This window comes from Perissodus microlepis, chromosome 18 (genome assembly GCF_051167445.1).
Source record: "Perissodus microlepis isolate ML-2025 ecotype Zambia chromosome 18, ASM5116744v1, whole genome shotgun sequence".
NCBI lineage: Eukaryota > Metazoa > Chordata > Actinopteri > Cichliformes > Cichlidae > Perissodus > Perissodus microlepis.
This window is the reverse complement of record NC_140478.1, coordinates 27,946,278-27,962,302: the sequence shown is the minus strand read 5'-3', so window position 1 is coordinate 27,962,302 and position 16,025 is coordinate 27,946,278. Positions and strand designations below refer to the sequence as shown.

At 40.4% G+C, this 16,025-nt stretch overlaps 1 protein-coding gene across 3 annotated transcripts in view; it reads left to right on the top strand.

The window, feature by feature from the left end:
• The first annotated feature begins 806 nt into the window (after positions 1-806).
• LOC146368073 (enhancer of polycomb homolog 1-like) overlaps positions 807-16,025 on the top strand; it is a 35,245-nt gene continuing 20,026 nt past the window's right edge. For 2 of the 3 annotated variants that reach the window (XM_084911807.1, XM_084911806.1), the window contains exon 1: positions 9,166-9,724. In XM_084911807.1, coding sequence (XP_084767933.1) covers positions 9,572-9,724 — 153 coding nt within the window. In that variant the 5' untranslated portion in view covers positions 9,166-9,571. Of the gene's footprint in view, positions 1,146-7,729; positions 7,826-9,165; positions 9,725-16,025 lie in introns of those variants that run through there. The other variant, XM_084911808.1, reaches the window with a different exon arrangement.

The following is a 16,025-nucleotide window of genomic DNA, read 5'->3' as shown; positions in this document are numbered from 1 at the left end:
CTATATAGTAATATAAGTTAAAGTAATACAATTAAAATGCATGCAGTATGCGTCATTAAACTGCCCTACTTTTACAGTAATATAAGAGAAAAAGGGGGGGGGACAGAAAATAAGAGAGATAAACATGTTTGACCATTTTTTTCTGCAGCAGGAGAGTTGCTGTTGCTTCATTTCATGATTTCTTTGAATACCATATCTGCCTCTGAAAAGGTGTCTGGGAGAAAAATCCCTTTTTTTTTTTTTTTTTTTTTTGTTCTCTGTATTCAAAGATATTCTGAACGTATGAAAACAACTCTTAAAAAGAAACTCAAGAGACCTGTTGAAGTCATTGTTTATGTATTATGTATTACAGACATTCCTTTACAAAAATTTAAAAAAAATCGTAAGAATCGCATAGCTCAAAATATATGAATGCATTAGCAAAATAGTTCAATAATTTAAAAAAAAAAGTAGGAAAAAAATGGATTCGAATAAAAGGAGTTAAGTGAGTAAAACTAAATAAATAAATCACTGATCAAATCAATTGAAAATGTAATAATCTAAAAACCTCAGTCATACAGAATAGAAATATTTTTTTACTATTCTACGTTTAGCAGATGTTTCTTTTTTTGTATATAGCTTTTATTTGCTTTCATTTTATACTTTTATTTATTTATTTTAGCATGTAAATCAGCTACAAGCTAAAGCTCGTCGTGACGTCGCCAGCCAATCACGTTGCACTCCATCCCCGTGGAGCGTGACGCCTTGAGTCGAGTGATCTCCACAGGTGATTGGTGGCCTCGGCGGGCCAATCAGATCGCGTCGTTTACAGCAAAGTTGTTAACCCCCAACAGTAGCACTTTGGTTTCCACCTCTCTAGTTTCAGCCAGCTTTACATCGACATGGACTTTTCAGCAGCCAAAATAAGCCGTTTTTTGGTAGATCTACACCGGACAATGGCTCTACCTGCCCGGACACCGGCGGACCGACCGGCTTTTATTATGAAGCCAACTAGAAGAAGTAGCTGTGGCTAACGTCAGTGGTAGTTGGGTGCCTCTGTGGCTAGCTGCGTCGTGTTGCCTGTCGTTTTTTTTTTAAACTTCTGACTTACAGAAATATTGCCCATCTATTTATAAATCCCCGACGTGTGACCGATGGTCGACTTGGTGAGTATTTTTCTGCAATGTTTTTAACTTGAATCGATGGTCGCCTGGAAAAAAGGCCCATCGTGATTAGTGTTTTCTGGCATCAGATGATTTCATACACGCAATCAAATTCCTGGCTGGTCAGCTGGATGCGATTCAGCACTAAAACCACAAGTTTCTAATCACTTTGCCACCTCCCGAAGCTAGGAGACCGTGATATGGATCGATATGTTCGGATGAAACGTTTATTGTTTTTATAAAACAAAAAAATCTAATACTCTAGTTGTTACAGTTAGGTGGAAAAATAAGATGTCGGAAATCTGATCGGGGTTATTTGAGGGGGGGTAAGAGAACATGAGCAAAAGGTGGCTCCCTCATTGAGAGGCTGCAGGTAATTTTTTTTAAATATGATTTCTTCTCTGGAATTTCCATCATCATCGTTGGAAATGTAGCACTGGGGGATCATAGGCTTTAGGGTGTGTGGCTGAACAGTGCCAGGCAGCTCCTGTGGTCTGCTAGGGAACTGCTTGGCCCTGGCCTATATGGGTCTGGATCATAGCCTTATGCCCCACTCCACTGTATTATCTAACCTACAGTAGCTCCTTTCATAAAACACCCAGCCAGAGGAAGACCTCTGACCGTCCTGGCCTGCTTGGCTGGATGAAGCTCAAATGGGAACTGCCTCATGGTGACTAGTTGTGCTGTCATTATTAGTTAATAATTAGTAATAAAGGCCTGCTTGGGATAAAAACTGTGTTGGGGTTGCCTCATCTTCTGCATTAGACGGGATGTAAATCAGACGAGGACAATGTTTCTCGTGTTTTCCTGTGATTATGTGAACTTTTTGTGGGACAAACCCCACCCACATGGCACTTTTGTGTTGTGTGCTGACCCAAAGTATGTGAGGTATGAAAGTAATTAGTTCGAGGTCGTCTCGTTTGTATTTTTTTTTTAGATGTTTTTAGAAGTATAAATCTCAAGGTCACAAGCTTAACTTACTAAAAATATGTCACTCAAGCTCTTGTCATTTTTGCATAACCACAGGGTACTTGAGGCCTTGTCCTCAGAACGCCTTTACTCAAAGTTTCTGGAAATTAAAACAGATTTCAGGGCTTTATTCTCCAATACAGCTTAATATGGGCTTGGCTAATTTGGAAAGCATCCAGCAGCTGTTATAATAACTGCATTACACAGTAGGGCTGTTTGATATAACGATATATATCGGATGACGATATAAAAACGTCTATCGTTTCATTTTACACTATCGTTTGTTTCGTGGTGTCGCAAAATAAACTTTACGGTAATATTTTTTCATCGTTTCGATGGTCACTGTAGTGGCTATATTAATTTCTTAAAGTTCTCTCTTTCTCTTATATTTAATATAACCACACTACGTATGGACAAGCGCCTGTTTTTATGCGTTATGGTTAGCAACAACAACGGTAAAACCATTGCGTGTCCGCTTGTTTATGTTCCACATAAACCTTTCACAATAAAGCTCAAGATCCTGTTGAGACTTTTCAAAATAAACTGAATCACGTTAAAGAGCAGACTTTATACAGATGAGAAGTAAAAAAGAGCCGCCAGGTGCTAAAAAATAAACCTTAGACTCAAACGTTAGAACAGGCTTTTCCCCGCAGCACACCGTGTAATAAATACTCACAAAGAAAATGGCGGCCGTTACAACTTATGTCTAAAAATGCATCGTTTCATGCATCAGTTAAAACACTCGACTCCAGGTACATGACGCGCAGCTGGAAACACTTCCCGCAAGTCGAGCTGCCCGAGATTCACAGAATTTACAGAAAATGTTACATTTTTGTGATTTATATCGTTATCGGACGATAGAATTCTTATATCGGAATATGAGATTTTGTTCATATCGCACAGCCCTATTACACAGACTTTATTCGTTTCAAAACCTAGAAACATGCACATCTCCCACTAGCCATATTTTAGTCATAACCTCATGACAGTGGCAGGCAGCATAAAAGGTGAAATATCTAAGTGAAGGAAACTATCGAGCATTGTAATATTACTGACACTGCATTTACAATTATACCAAATAAACTGCTTATAAGAAACTTTAAGAAATCATTAAATAAGGTATAAAAGTACTGACAAATGCAAGTACCTTTTACAGTTTTTTATCTTAAATGTAGCCTGCCAAATTTTTTTCAAGTAAAATCTTATAGATATAGGTTTTCATGTGTCACAGCAGGAGTCAATGACCACAGTAATGCTGTGCCTCTTAATATAAATGAATTGGGCTCATGTGTGTGTTTGCGTACAGCAGGGAGCTCGGTTACAGTCAAAACAGTAGATAACACTCTTCATCACGGTACAAAGCTTTACTTTGAATCCCAGATAGTTACCATTTGATAAATAAAACTGAATTTCCTTTTAGGTAGGCACCAAAATATGCTTTGTAAATCCGATCTTTTTCCCATTACTCTTGTTTTAGACATAAATGTCAGAGTTGTTCTCTCTAAAATAGCTTCTTAAACCTTCGCTAGTAAAGATGGGATTCACCAGACATCCCACAATATCATATTATCACAATACTTTATTCATGTTATATTAATTAACATTGTATGATGTGCAGAGTATTGCACTAACATATATTATGATTTATCACCTTTTTTCCAAGTGCAAACTACGTCCTCAAAGTTATTGTTCTATCCAAAGATAAAGTTATCTCACTTCAATTATTTATGTATTTTCTTTGCTCCAAATGAAATTGTCAAGCATACCAACACTGTAACCAAAACCTACAATAAATGTTACATATGGAATGGGGTCACCGCAATCGGTTTCTGATAATACAGCAATTTCCAGGTATAAATCATCGAAAATCGCGTAGTGTTGCTGTCCATCTAGACAAAAAAAAAAAATCACATTTAACTATTAACTTTGTGCTAAGCAACCTTCCTCTTCTATAAGAGTCAAGTTCCCTCGAATTGTGATTCAGACCGATGACAACATGATGAATTTGTCTACATTTATAGATGGCATAGGAATGATTTGCAAACCTTTGACAATGTCTCTGAGAGTGGTTGCAGCCAGTCCAAGTCAGACTGCAACTGTTTGCAGAAAGATTTCCTCCTCTTAGGCGAGATGGAGAGACCTGCAAGTCCAACATGTAGATTCATCACTGGTTAGGGATCCTTCTTGATCTCAACAAATACTTATATTAAAACACTTATTGTCTGTCTGCTGACACTTTACTGCGAATTAAAGGTAAGTACCTTACCTAGTTACCTTCATAAAATGTCAGCCTGCTGCGGACACTGGATGATGCCGCATGTAGTAGACATTGAAATGTTTCACTGGATAAACAGGAGGCTTAGATCCAAAGGTGGAGGATGCCGTGACACGCCTGAGGCCTTTTGTTTACAAAGCAGGCTTTGGGGTTAACGGTGTTTTAAGAGTTACAAAGGTGATTAATTGCTTAACGGTGTAGATCACCATGGTAACATATACTGCAGACGTAACCAGCTCCGAAGCAGGCTAACTTTGAGATTAGGGATTAACAGGTTTTAATTCACCAGCTACTGATCAGTTAGTTCTCTAGAAAACCCTGGAAATCCCTTGAACATCTGTGTGTGAATAATAAGAGGTTCTAAGGTGTCTTAAGCTTTTTTCTTTTCCTGATGAGCATTAAAAATAAATATAGATTCTTAAAGAAACCTATTTCCTGGTTTTTCCTTTTGGCTAAAAACCCTTTTTATAACAATTTTATTGTTCTATATACCATGTATATGATCGTAAATCACATGTTTATACTTGTTGAACTTATATCAAATTTGCACATAGACTAAGCCTGTGTCTGAATTCTGGGCCTGTGGCTGTCGTATTTAAAAAATTTACCTCACCTAATGACAGTCTGTTTGTCAGCTTTACATCCTGATTTCTAATAGGCTAAACTTCATTAATATACTAGATTTTTTTCCAGTCTTACTGGCCAAAGTGGTTAAAGTACTTTGACATTCATGCTTTTCCTCACACAAGTACCCAAACATGTAGTGGACTCGCCTTCGGCTGTGTTACTTCCAGCCTGTATTTTGTGTTTTAACATCTTTATATTTATTCTAATATCATAGTTTTATCTAACTTTATAAAATCAGGCACACTGTTGCCAGCAAACCCGTCAATGTTTGATAAATCAAATGCTCCCAACACTGACTCTTTCACATGAACACGCTCACAGCTATGTTGTGAAACCCTGGTTTAACTTATCGAGACGATAACCCCCTTTGTGGGACTGAGTCTCCAAGTGGACTTTTTAATCAGATTGTGTTAAACAATCTTGAGAATGTGAGAATGCCAACTTTTGAGAACAAAGGTGAAATGCAGAACTGCAGTAGCTACACAGGGATAGAGTTGATGAGCCATGGCATGAAGGTATGGGAAAGACTTGGTGAAGAGAGGTGGGAATGTGTGCAGTAGGAGTGATGGATGGGGTCAGGGATTGCCTCTGAAGCTCTTCTGTCTTGAACTGCTGATGGACAGATGAGGTCAGAAGTCTCTGTGAACAATGTTTACAGACAGCATTATGATCTATGGTGAGAGTAGGTGGAAGAGAGTCTGTAAGAGGTGGAGGTATGCTCTGGAGAGAAGAGGAATGAAAGTCAGTCTACAGTAGGACTGCCACAAACCATTATTTTGATAGTGGACTAGTCACCGATTATTTTTGCTATTAGTTGACTAATCAGATCATGCATCCATTGTAAGTAAAATGTACAGCTTATTGTTCCAGCAGCATCTGCTCTTATATAACTATCGTTAGCTTACAGCTTTAAGTGTTTAAGGTACGTGCGAACTAAAAATAAAGACAAGATAATAGTTTGTTAAACTTTTAATGAAATTTGCAGATTGTTTCAGTGAAGTTTAATAAACTCAGCCGTCTGCTCCTTGCTATCTAAAATATAACAGGACACTGGAGTAAATTCTTGACCACCTCACACTTCTGTTTAATCAGTTTTCTGTTTGACCTTTTTTCAGCTGTGAAAACTGTAACTTTAATCTCAACCAAACTGATTTACTCAGGAACAAATAAAACACTGAAAAAAGCCAAACAATATAACATTTTAAGTCATCTAAGTGACTTATATATCATGTTTAACCTGAGTAGCGAAAGACCGCGGGGGTCTGAAAACGATGTGCCGGGAGTTCGGTGTTCTCGCCGGCTCTAGTGAGCCTTGATCTCCCAATCAGCTCGTCTCTGAAAACGTCGGAGCACTTTTGGGAATATGTGTTGTCTTGATAAACCTAGCAGTTATTTGAAGTTTACACAGCTACATTCTTGCCTGAATATATCTTAAAAGTTTATTTTGTGACCCAGAAAGTGTAATATTAAAACTAATTAGCTGCCGCCATTGTTGGAAACTGGAATTGGATGCGCCGCGCTATGAATTCTGGGATAGGTTGGGCAACGAAGGACACGCCCAACCCATGCTTCAAATCTGGGGAAAAGGAGGCTGCATTTGTCGGCCGCATTTGTCGGAGTCTTCAAATTTGGACAGCCTGTCACGTAATCGGCCTACAAATGCGGCCTCCAGAGGATGCGGCCACTGAATTTCGACTCAGCTACGATACTGGAAACTGCGTCTTCTTCTTTAGCGTTTAACGGCAGCTGGCATCCTTGTAGATGCATTGCTGCCATCTTCTGTTTCAGTCCATTATTCCACTCTTGAATCCTACTACTTGTTTCTGCGTCTTTCAGGATCTTACGAAGCTTCAAACGACGCGTCAACTATTAAATTAGTCGTCGACAGTTTTGACGTAATTGTGACGGGTCGACTAATCGTGGCAGCCCTAGTTGGAACATGGCAGAATACATGTGTGAATGAGAGGGAGATGGGTGTAACAGTGACGATGCAAGGAGCAGAGGTACTTGAAGGTAGATGAATTGAAATACTTGGGATCGACCATCCAAAGCGAGAGACAGTGAAGAAGAGAGTGCAGGCACAATGGAGTGGATTTGGAAGAAGAAGGATGGCAGTAAGAGTGAAAGGGAAGGTTTACAACATGGTAGCATGACCTACTGTGATCTGTGGTTTGGAGACGGTGGCACTGATAAAAAAGAGAGGAGGCTGAGCGGGAAATTGCAGAGTTGAAGATGCTAAAGTTCTTGTTTAGAGGGACCAGGATTAGAGAGGCATGTCTGAGGGGGTTTAGACGTGTACAGAGAAAGGATAGTAGATATATCAGACTAAGGATGATGATTATGGAGCTGCAGATGCTGCATTTTGTGTGCTGTTGGGCAAGAATGTGAGAGTAATGTACAAATATGAAGCAGATCTTCCTGTTGGAAAATGTTCAATAAAAGTGCCATTTCAGTTTAAAACCCCTTGTTGCACACAAATAAACTCCTTTTGGTCCATTTGAGTGCCTTTGTGTGTTACCCACCAACACAGCCAGGTGTAGTTGTTGGATGGCCAGACCAGGAGGCCCTTCTGACAATTACAAACAGGTGGTGGATTTTGTTTTTGCTCCACCCAGACCAACAGGATCTAAATCTCCTTTTAAACTACATGTGAAAAACTCATCAAGCGTGAGCTTTTTGACTAAATGTCCCTGCGCTGTTGTCAATTTGCTTGCAGGTCTTCATGGCACCATCTATGGATTTATTGATGAAAAGAAAACCTCAGTTCCCCTGGGTGGATCCTGGCTAAGCAACATGTCACCACCATCAACAGGTAACAATGTTAAATTAATGTTGTAAGTGTTTGGGTTAGGTGTGGGTTTTTCTGGTTTTTTTGTTTTGTGTATTTTTTTTGGTGGGGGGGGTCACTTGGGTAGCATACTCAAACCATACCTTTGTGCTAGTCTTACCCTGAAAGCACCACAACTTCAGCCTGCTGGGATAAGAATGGTCACTTTTAAGCTTTTAACCTATACATATAATAATACATGCACTCAAAACGATGCACACAGTTTGTGATGCACTCACAGAGAAATGGCAGGCAGCGAGTGCCAACGTGCATGCTGGTGATTTGATCCTTTGCCTGTCAGACCAGAAGAGGGCAGCGTTGTGCTCATATAGTGAGGCGTATCACTGGGAATAAATGTTTCTGGGTTTTTTTTAATGATGGGCTGTGGTCAGAACAGAGTGATAAGTTTGTTCTTTCTGTGTGGTTCAAAGGGACTGCTGTCTCTACCCTGTGGTGTTAAAGGCGTTGGCTGTAGTTATTTTTAAGATTTTGGTGCCTCCTGTATTGTTTATCAAAGCATAAAATACACTATAGTGAAAACTTCTAATGTATAGTTGTAATTAGTAGTATTTTTATTCGTTTGCATATATGACAAAGGTTTGGGTGGAAAAAATACAATTAAATGACATTGTTTGTCATTCCTTGCCAATAAATGCAGGGCTGTTGATCAGATCAGATTGATGAGCTGTAATGAATCACTGTAGTCGTTTCAGCTCAGTTAACAGTTATCTCTATTAGCTGCATTGGCCTGCAGCTAGTCTGTCTCTAATTTTGTTAACCAAAACGTAAAATACACTGCAGTAAGATAGCCTGTATGTCCCACAGTTGGGAAATTCACTTTATTACAACAGCAAAATTAAAAGGAAAAAAATATATTAGCAGCAATAAAATAACCCATGACAATAATACTACACAATAGAGAAAATGTACACCATGCAATATTAAATACCTTTTTCAGATTCATTTTATTTGTTTACAATTTGTTTACAAAGTTTTAAGTGTTTTTTCTTTTTCAAAAGTAGAAATTATTCATTATATATTAAATACATTTTTAAATAGGGATGTCTTTTTTATTTGTTGTGCTAAATACAGTTAGCAGTTTTTTTTTTTGTTTGTTTGTTTTTTAACCGTAGTCCTGTTATTCCAGTAGTCCCACTTTTTATTTATGTTTTTAAAATCGCATTTTTATTTTCTTCCATTTACTATTTTTAAAGGGGGTATAGAACAACTTTACTTGTGTCATTTAATTTATTTATTTGAAAAAGTATTTCATTTTAGTTTACGATATACATTTCGGCCATTCCCGGTGCTTATTTCAATAATTTATGTGTATGTGTGGAAACGGAGTTAGTTTGCAAGAAATACCCCCTTCCCCCTACCCCCGCAACGCGCAAGCGCTCGGGACCGTGTGGGAATGGTCGGTCCACGAACTGGGGGTTGGACCGCTCCGAGCGAAACAGAGCAAACGAGTTTTAAATGTCCGCCATGTTGTCCATGGCGCACTGAACCAACGGTAGGGAGCGGAGCGTCGGAAAAAAACAGTCCGAGAGAGAGCGACCAAGATCCGGGCCTTCCCCCGGCTCCGTTGGCGACGCCCTAAATACAAGCTACAACCATTCGAACGTTAGAATAGAGACTAACCGCACAGAAACATCCATGAAAGCTCCACTCGGTACCGTTGTGAATATTAGGAGATCGGATAGATTTATATTGCACCTCGAATTGTGAAAAATGAGTAAATTGTCGTTTCGGGCACGGGCGCTGGACGCTTCCAAGCCACTACCCGTCTTCCGTTGTGAGGATTTACCCGACCTACACGAATATGCATCAATTAACCGGGCAGTGCCGCAGATGCCGACGGGGATGGAGAAAGAAGAGGAATCGGTATGCTTTAACCGTTTGAAAATATGAATTTATACGTTTTGTTTCATTTTTACGTGATCACAGGCGTCCCTCTTTTTTCTGCGCAAGCTTTCACAAAATGGCCGCCAATTTTCTCAGGAGAAACACGACGGTTTTGTGCCGCAAACGACTCATATACGGGGCTCGGACGGATTTTTGGGCAAAGCGGGGATGCTTTGTGTCGTTATTGGATAAAATTGTCCGGTTTGACCGGCATATTTGTGCGTGAGGTGATTTTCTGAGTACAAAGGAGTCATGTGACCTGAGCGATTCCGACATTTTGTCTCGTCTGTCAGGACGGGGCCTTGTGTTGGCGTAATTGCAGCGGACCAGGGCAAGGGGGAGCTAGTGATTTCAGATTATGTGGCATCTTTGCTACCATCAGTCAGAAATGTCAACAAGGCGGCCATGCATTGGAGAAAACACAGCGGTGTTCGTTTTGCATTGACTTGATATAAATGTTTTCTTGCTGTTTTCCTGCACAGAGCCTTGTGTGTCATGAATGCAGCTGCTGGTGCCACATTTTTATGATTTCTCCATACGGCGAGTCCGGCTCGTTATTAGTATGGACGCTGTGGGTTTGTTATTATATGTTGTTGCAATTAAGTTATTGCATGTGCAGCAGTCACACAGGTAAATAACTTATTGTCACTCTAACCAAGAAGATGCTTCTCTGTAATATGTTAATGATGTCGATTTTCCAGAGGTGCTGTCACCGGCATCTCTCATTGCAATGTGGTGACATTCTGTTGTGCATAGAAGGAATATTTAAACATCAAAATAAACCAGAAAAGATCGTTTAAATTACCTAAAAGTGCTTTGGTTCATATGTTATAATTTTTGTGTAAGTAAATATTGCAAAATAAGATTGGGACTTTGTTGTGCAACTTTATTTTTGTGTTTCCTGTTACTTCACAGTTAAGCCACTGTGGGATGAGCATCTAAATGGTTATGTGCATTGATAGTTGACTATATAAGAACATTGTTACATTTCAAAACTCATGAAAGCTTGCAGATAATTGTTAGAGAAACGTATCTTTCTAGTTTGATCTCCCTGCAAGTGACTTAACAAATTCTGCTTCCTGTTGCATCCCACAGGGCTGTTGTGATTATTTCAAAAATAGGGAGGGGGGGTTTGTAAGGCACATGCACCCTGTGGGATTTCTTTTTCCTGTTCTTCGCTTTTTATGCAATTTACTATGCAGTAGTCTGACACAGCAGTGCTCTCATCCCGGGAGTATTAAACAATATATCTGCTTCTCTGAGGAGTCTGCTACACAGCTTACCCAGCAGTCTTGTCTGATGTTTAAATGTAAGGTTGAGTACACGAGGGGGATATCACTACAGGGATCTGTGTTGGATACTTTTTTTCCTAAATTATTCAAGCAAAGTGTGTTGCAGCCAGTGTTGTGGAGGCTCGGTGTCAGGGGTTCAGTGTGTCAGATGGCACAGCGGGCTGGCAGACCAGCGCACGTGGCGCTCCAGAGGAGATCAGGGTGGCAGGAAGGAGGAGAGAGGAGGTGGGGGTTGCTGTCACTTCAAAGTCTGTGCTCTGCTCAGCTGGAGTGCTTGGTTATGTAACAGTCATATTATCATAAGAGGTAGGCCAAGGCCTGCTGCGTGCCAGCCGCTCTGTGTTGGGAGCTGTCTGTAATGAATTCTGCGTCAGACTTTAGATGGAAATGTATTTTGAGTTGATGTTGTTGTAGTTGCTGCTGCTGGTGCGTATTTTTAGCTTTTGTAGGAGCACATATTATTTGTTTTACCTCCACGCTCATTAATTTGCACAGGGATACGTGGTCCCTTTTTCTTTTTTTTCTCCCTTAGCGATGTGCTTGACCCAGTGAAAGCAAAAACTGCATTTATTTTCTGCAGTCTGAAAGTGTTCAGAGAAAGCATCAGCTTTGCATGTTTCACTTAAGACCATTTAAGCCAGACTGTGCAGTGCTGGGTAGTCTGACACTCTGCTAATAGAAAGATTTCTGAAACGAGTAGGAAGACGCTGCATAGTATGTTCAGATTTTCTCTGGCTCCACGTGGGCCTCTTGGAGGGTAGCGATGCACGCACGTTAGGACAGTTTGTTACCCGAAATCACCGTTGGATGCACAAAACTTAATTTTAAGCGTGAGTAAATTCAATGCTCAATACAAACAAGTTGTTTAAAAATTCAGTCCTGGTTATTTTTCCTCTGGACAGCACCAAAATTATTCAGCTGTGAGGGTGAAAAAAACAACTCTGTTAATTATCCTGACTCAACAAAGCCTAAAAGCCCAGTCGGAGGTGACGGGCATCACGGCAGTAACTGATATCAACTTTCTCTGTTAACCCAGGCTGTCTGCTCCAGGCTCTTTGCACACACTCATAAAAGCGAGTGGTTGATGCATCATTTGCTGCTGCTTCTGCACAGTCGGGCACCGTCAAGTGAACAGGGTGTGGAGGTTATAAAGATCAGTCTATAAGAAAAATAACATTAAAGCAGTGTTGTAGAAAATGATTGATATTGTAAATTTATCAAGCTACAGCTTCCCATTTATTGCACCTTCCCCCCCCTCTTGTACATTAGAGCTTTGAGACTTTGTACATTTAAACATGAGTGCATTGGGATTGACTCGGTCTCATAGCTCAGTGGAAGTGGTGTGGAAATCACTCTAGGTTGTAGCCAGTGAAATTATTTCCACAGATTCAATACTCTTGGTGATAAATGACCTTGAAATATACGAAGCATTCGTCTTTGTTTTTTATTAGCTGCATTTCCAGCAGGAAAACATACCAGGTAGCAGATAGGATCAAGCATTAAAAACATTTTTCCTGCGCTGCTTCTTTCAGTGATGGTGTTCAATGTATGGCTCAACAGTTTAAATTTATACAATTCTGAGCAGAGACTGTACCTCACTAAGAGTATACTGAAAAGGAATTAGTATACGCTTAGTGAAATCTGGCACATCAGGGAAGGTTTTAAACTGAATTGTCAACTTTCCTTTCCTTTGCACCAGCTCGTAACTTCAGCAAAAGTTAAGAGAGCTGAACTCATGACATTGAGAACTCACAACTTTGCGCTTCCATGTCCATCTTTCTGCTCAGCTTGGGCAACAGGACACCTCGTAACGCTTGTAACCCTGCTTGGCACACGAATAGTCAACGCTTTCAAACATCGTATCTCTGTCCAACAGGCCGGTCTCTGCGTGTTTGTGTATTTCTGGTAGCGTAGATCTACCAAAGAGCTGTCACTGCTGAAATTCCCTCAGCACATGTAGCGTGTTTGTTTTGGAGCCAGACACTTTGTCTCGTGTTTACGTTTGGGTGAAAGTGAGGTCAGTGTCTGCAGCCCTGCTGGGAACCCACAGGCATCTGTTTTTGCCTCTTTTCCAGACACGCTTCTTGTACATACACACAGCCACATGCTCTGGCGGGACACCAGGTTTTTTCTTTTTTTGTTGCTTGTGACCTTGCTGGGTGGGAAAGTGGGGCATGTCACCTGTCCAAAGTCTCTGCTGGCTACACGATGTCAACTAGATAGCTTCCTGCGTCAGCTGTTTCACTTCCCGTTTGACTGTTGACAGATTGGTTCTGGACGTGTTTGTGCACCAGGTTCCAGGCAGGGTTTTCAGGCCAGTGAGTTGGCAAGTTTGCCAGATGGGTTACAACTCCTGTGGAATTGCTCACTCTGTGACCCATTAATTAAAGGATGAGTGTGTAAACTTTACATGTAAACCAGGGCCGCTCAGTTCAAGAAAACAGTCAAACAGCGTATGTACAGTTGCTGTGTGCATTTACAGTCCTGGCCTAAAATTGTCATTCAAGGGATCTAAGCACGATCAGTCCATGTACAGTGGCAATGAGTCTGGTTGACAGAAATCTTTGCAGTTTCCTGTTAGTTCTGCCTTTTTCTATTTGGTTTTCCTCCCTCTCCAGCTGAATTTAAGGGATTTTAACACTAATCACATTGTGAATGAACCAAAACATGGTTTAGATGCTGCTAAAATGTGTAGTGCTGTGCATAACATTGGTGTGACAATTTTCAGAGCATGGCTAACAGTAGCTAGCGGCTTTATTTTAACACTGCACATAACTTGTTTGTCAGCTTCTACAAGCTTTCTTGTCCGTTGGGGACAGTCAACATCTTAAGTCTGTATCTTCCTTGTTTTGCACTGTTTGTCAACCTAACCCGAGCTCTGTACCTCGGGTAACACGAGCCAGGAGGTGCCAGTCATTTACATCAACTAGCCCACATTCACAAACCCTCCTCGCATCTCTACTTTTCTTTATTAATGTACTTCCAAAGCAGAGCTATATGTTTACTAAGTCTAAGTTAGAAAATGGTCTGTCATCATTAGATTTAAACTAACTAGCTAATTCTCTTCTAACTAAACCTTGTAACCTCTCTTTACGGATTCCTGAAAACTAAACTTCATAATAACATCTGGGCACAGCCACACTGATCATTTTATTTGAGTAGAAAGAATTTGGATGATCTGCTACTTTTGGTGGGGACTCATTGTAGAGCATTTGGATCTGCGAATGGCTAATGACGTCAATAGTAATCCCCGGAAGGTGACTATGCACATTTTAGACTGGGCTGGGGGTTGGTAAATTATCACAGCCTTATTAACTTATGAGGCTGCATTCAAGTTGCAAATACTTGGATCGTCTTATAAAGCAGGCTGAATTGGAGTGGATCAAAGGTCTGGACCGAGGCAAATTCTCTCCCCATTTCTTTTAATGTGTGAAGCGGGATGGAAAGTTGCTCAGTTAATTGCTTGTTACTTTACAAACTGCCCCACAGAGTTTGAATTGACCAACTGTGGAGAAAAACCCAGGCTCGTAGCTGCCATTACTTTCCCACCTCTTTTACTCTTGGTGTTGAATATCGTTCTCTCCCACACACGCTGCATAAAACTGCTTTTGTACTGTGGCTAAGCATCCCTCAACAGCCTCTTACCAGACTGTCCCTTGCGGCTGTCCATCATGTTAAGTGGCATTTACAGTGTCGGGGACAGTAGCTGTCAGAGGCGAGACTGGAGAAGGTGGAGGAGGCCGCGGCTGGCTCAGCAGACTTGACAGTGATCGATGTGGTCATTTTAGAGGGCTATTTCTGGACTCCTCTGTGTATTTGAGGAAACGAGTGGAAGTGTGTGTGTACAAGGGCATCGGCCAATGCTCTGTATTCTGACTGTTCATCTCAATCTGACTTTATTTATTGTCAGGCAAATGACCACAGCCAGGAAAGTAAACAACCACGTTGCTTGATTAGGTTTGGCAGGCGATGTGTTTTTGCTCAAGGCTGTTTAGTCGATAAAGTTTTAGCAGAGGGACCTGGAAGCAGAGTTGGAATAAGATGGGAACATATAAGTGTAGAAGTGCAACGAGGTGTGGTGGCATATGTTGCATGTTTAAAAGGTATTTGTATGGTTTCATTCATGCAGGTTAGTGCAGATCAGATGAATGACTGGCCTGTAAGACTGATACAAAGGAAATGCACAAATTAATTAGCGATTAAACTAAATTTAAAAAGGTGGAACAAAGAAATAAGAAAACATTAAAATAAAGCCAGAACCATTAGAACATGGAAAGTAAAGTATGGCAGGTATGTCACAAAATAGAATAAGTCCCGCAGTTGAACTCTAATCGGTCAGTATAATTAGAATAATGCAATGCTAGATGATAAAACTGAAAAACCTAAAGGTACAGTGTGTAAAACCTGACCACTAGATTTTGGTAGATTACAGTACCCCAAATTCTATTTTCTTATCCTGCCCAGTTTTAGCTACAGTGGCTGCTCTAGGACAAACTCTGGCTGCTGTTCATATGCAGTGGGTTTACCTCAGCTATCAGTATTCTTTGTTTCCACATCTATTTACTCTTGAGGAGGCTGTAAAACTTTGTGAAAGGAGTCATGAGTTAAAGAGCCAATGAACAACAATACTGGGGTGAGATGAGGATATCCTGGTCTTTTCTGCCTGCCAGTGCTGCTGTTAGTGAAATTTTGAAGTGGTTCTAACACTGTTGGACATGGAGCACTTAACTCTTAAATGATTTGAGAGTGTTAATTAAACGGTTTCTCAGAGTGTGGTTTTTAGGATACACAAGGCTAATACTAGCTGGTGTGACGTTAGCTTATAACTAGCTTGCAACAATATGAGGAATAAACATCAAGTTGTGGACTTTTTTTATTTTTTTATTAGAACCAGTTCAGGAGATGTGGCTTGAGGTGAGAAGGGAAAGGTGGAAATAAAGTAGAAGAAAGATGTAACAAAGACATGATGAAAATGTTATTTGGGCATA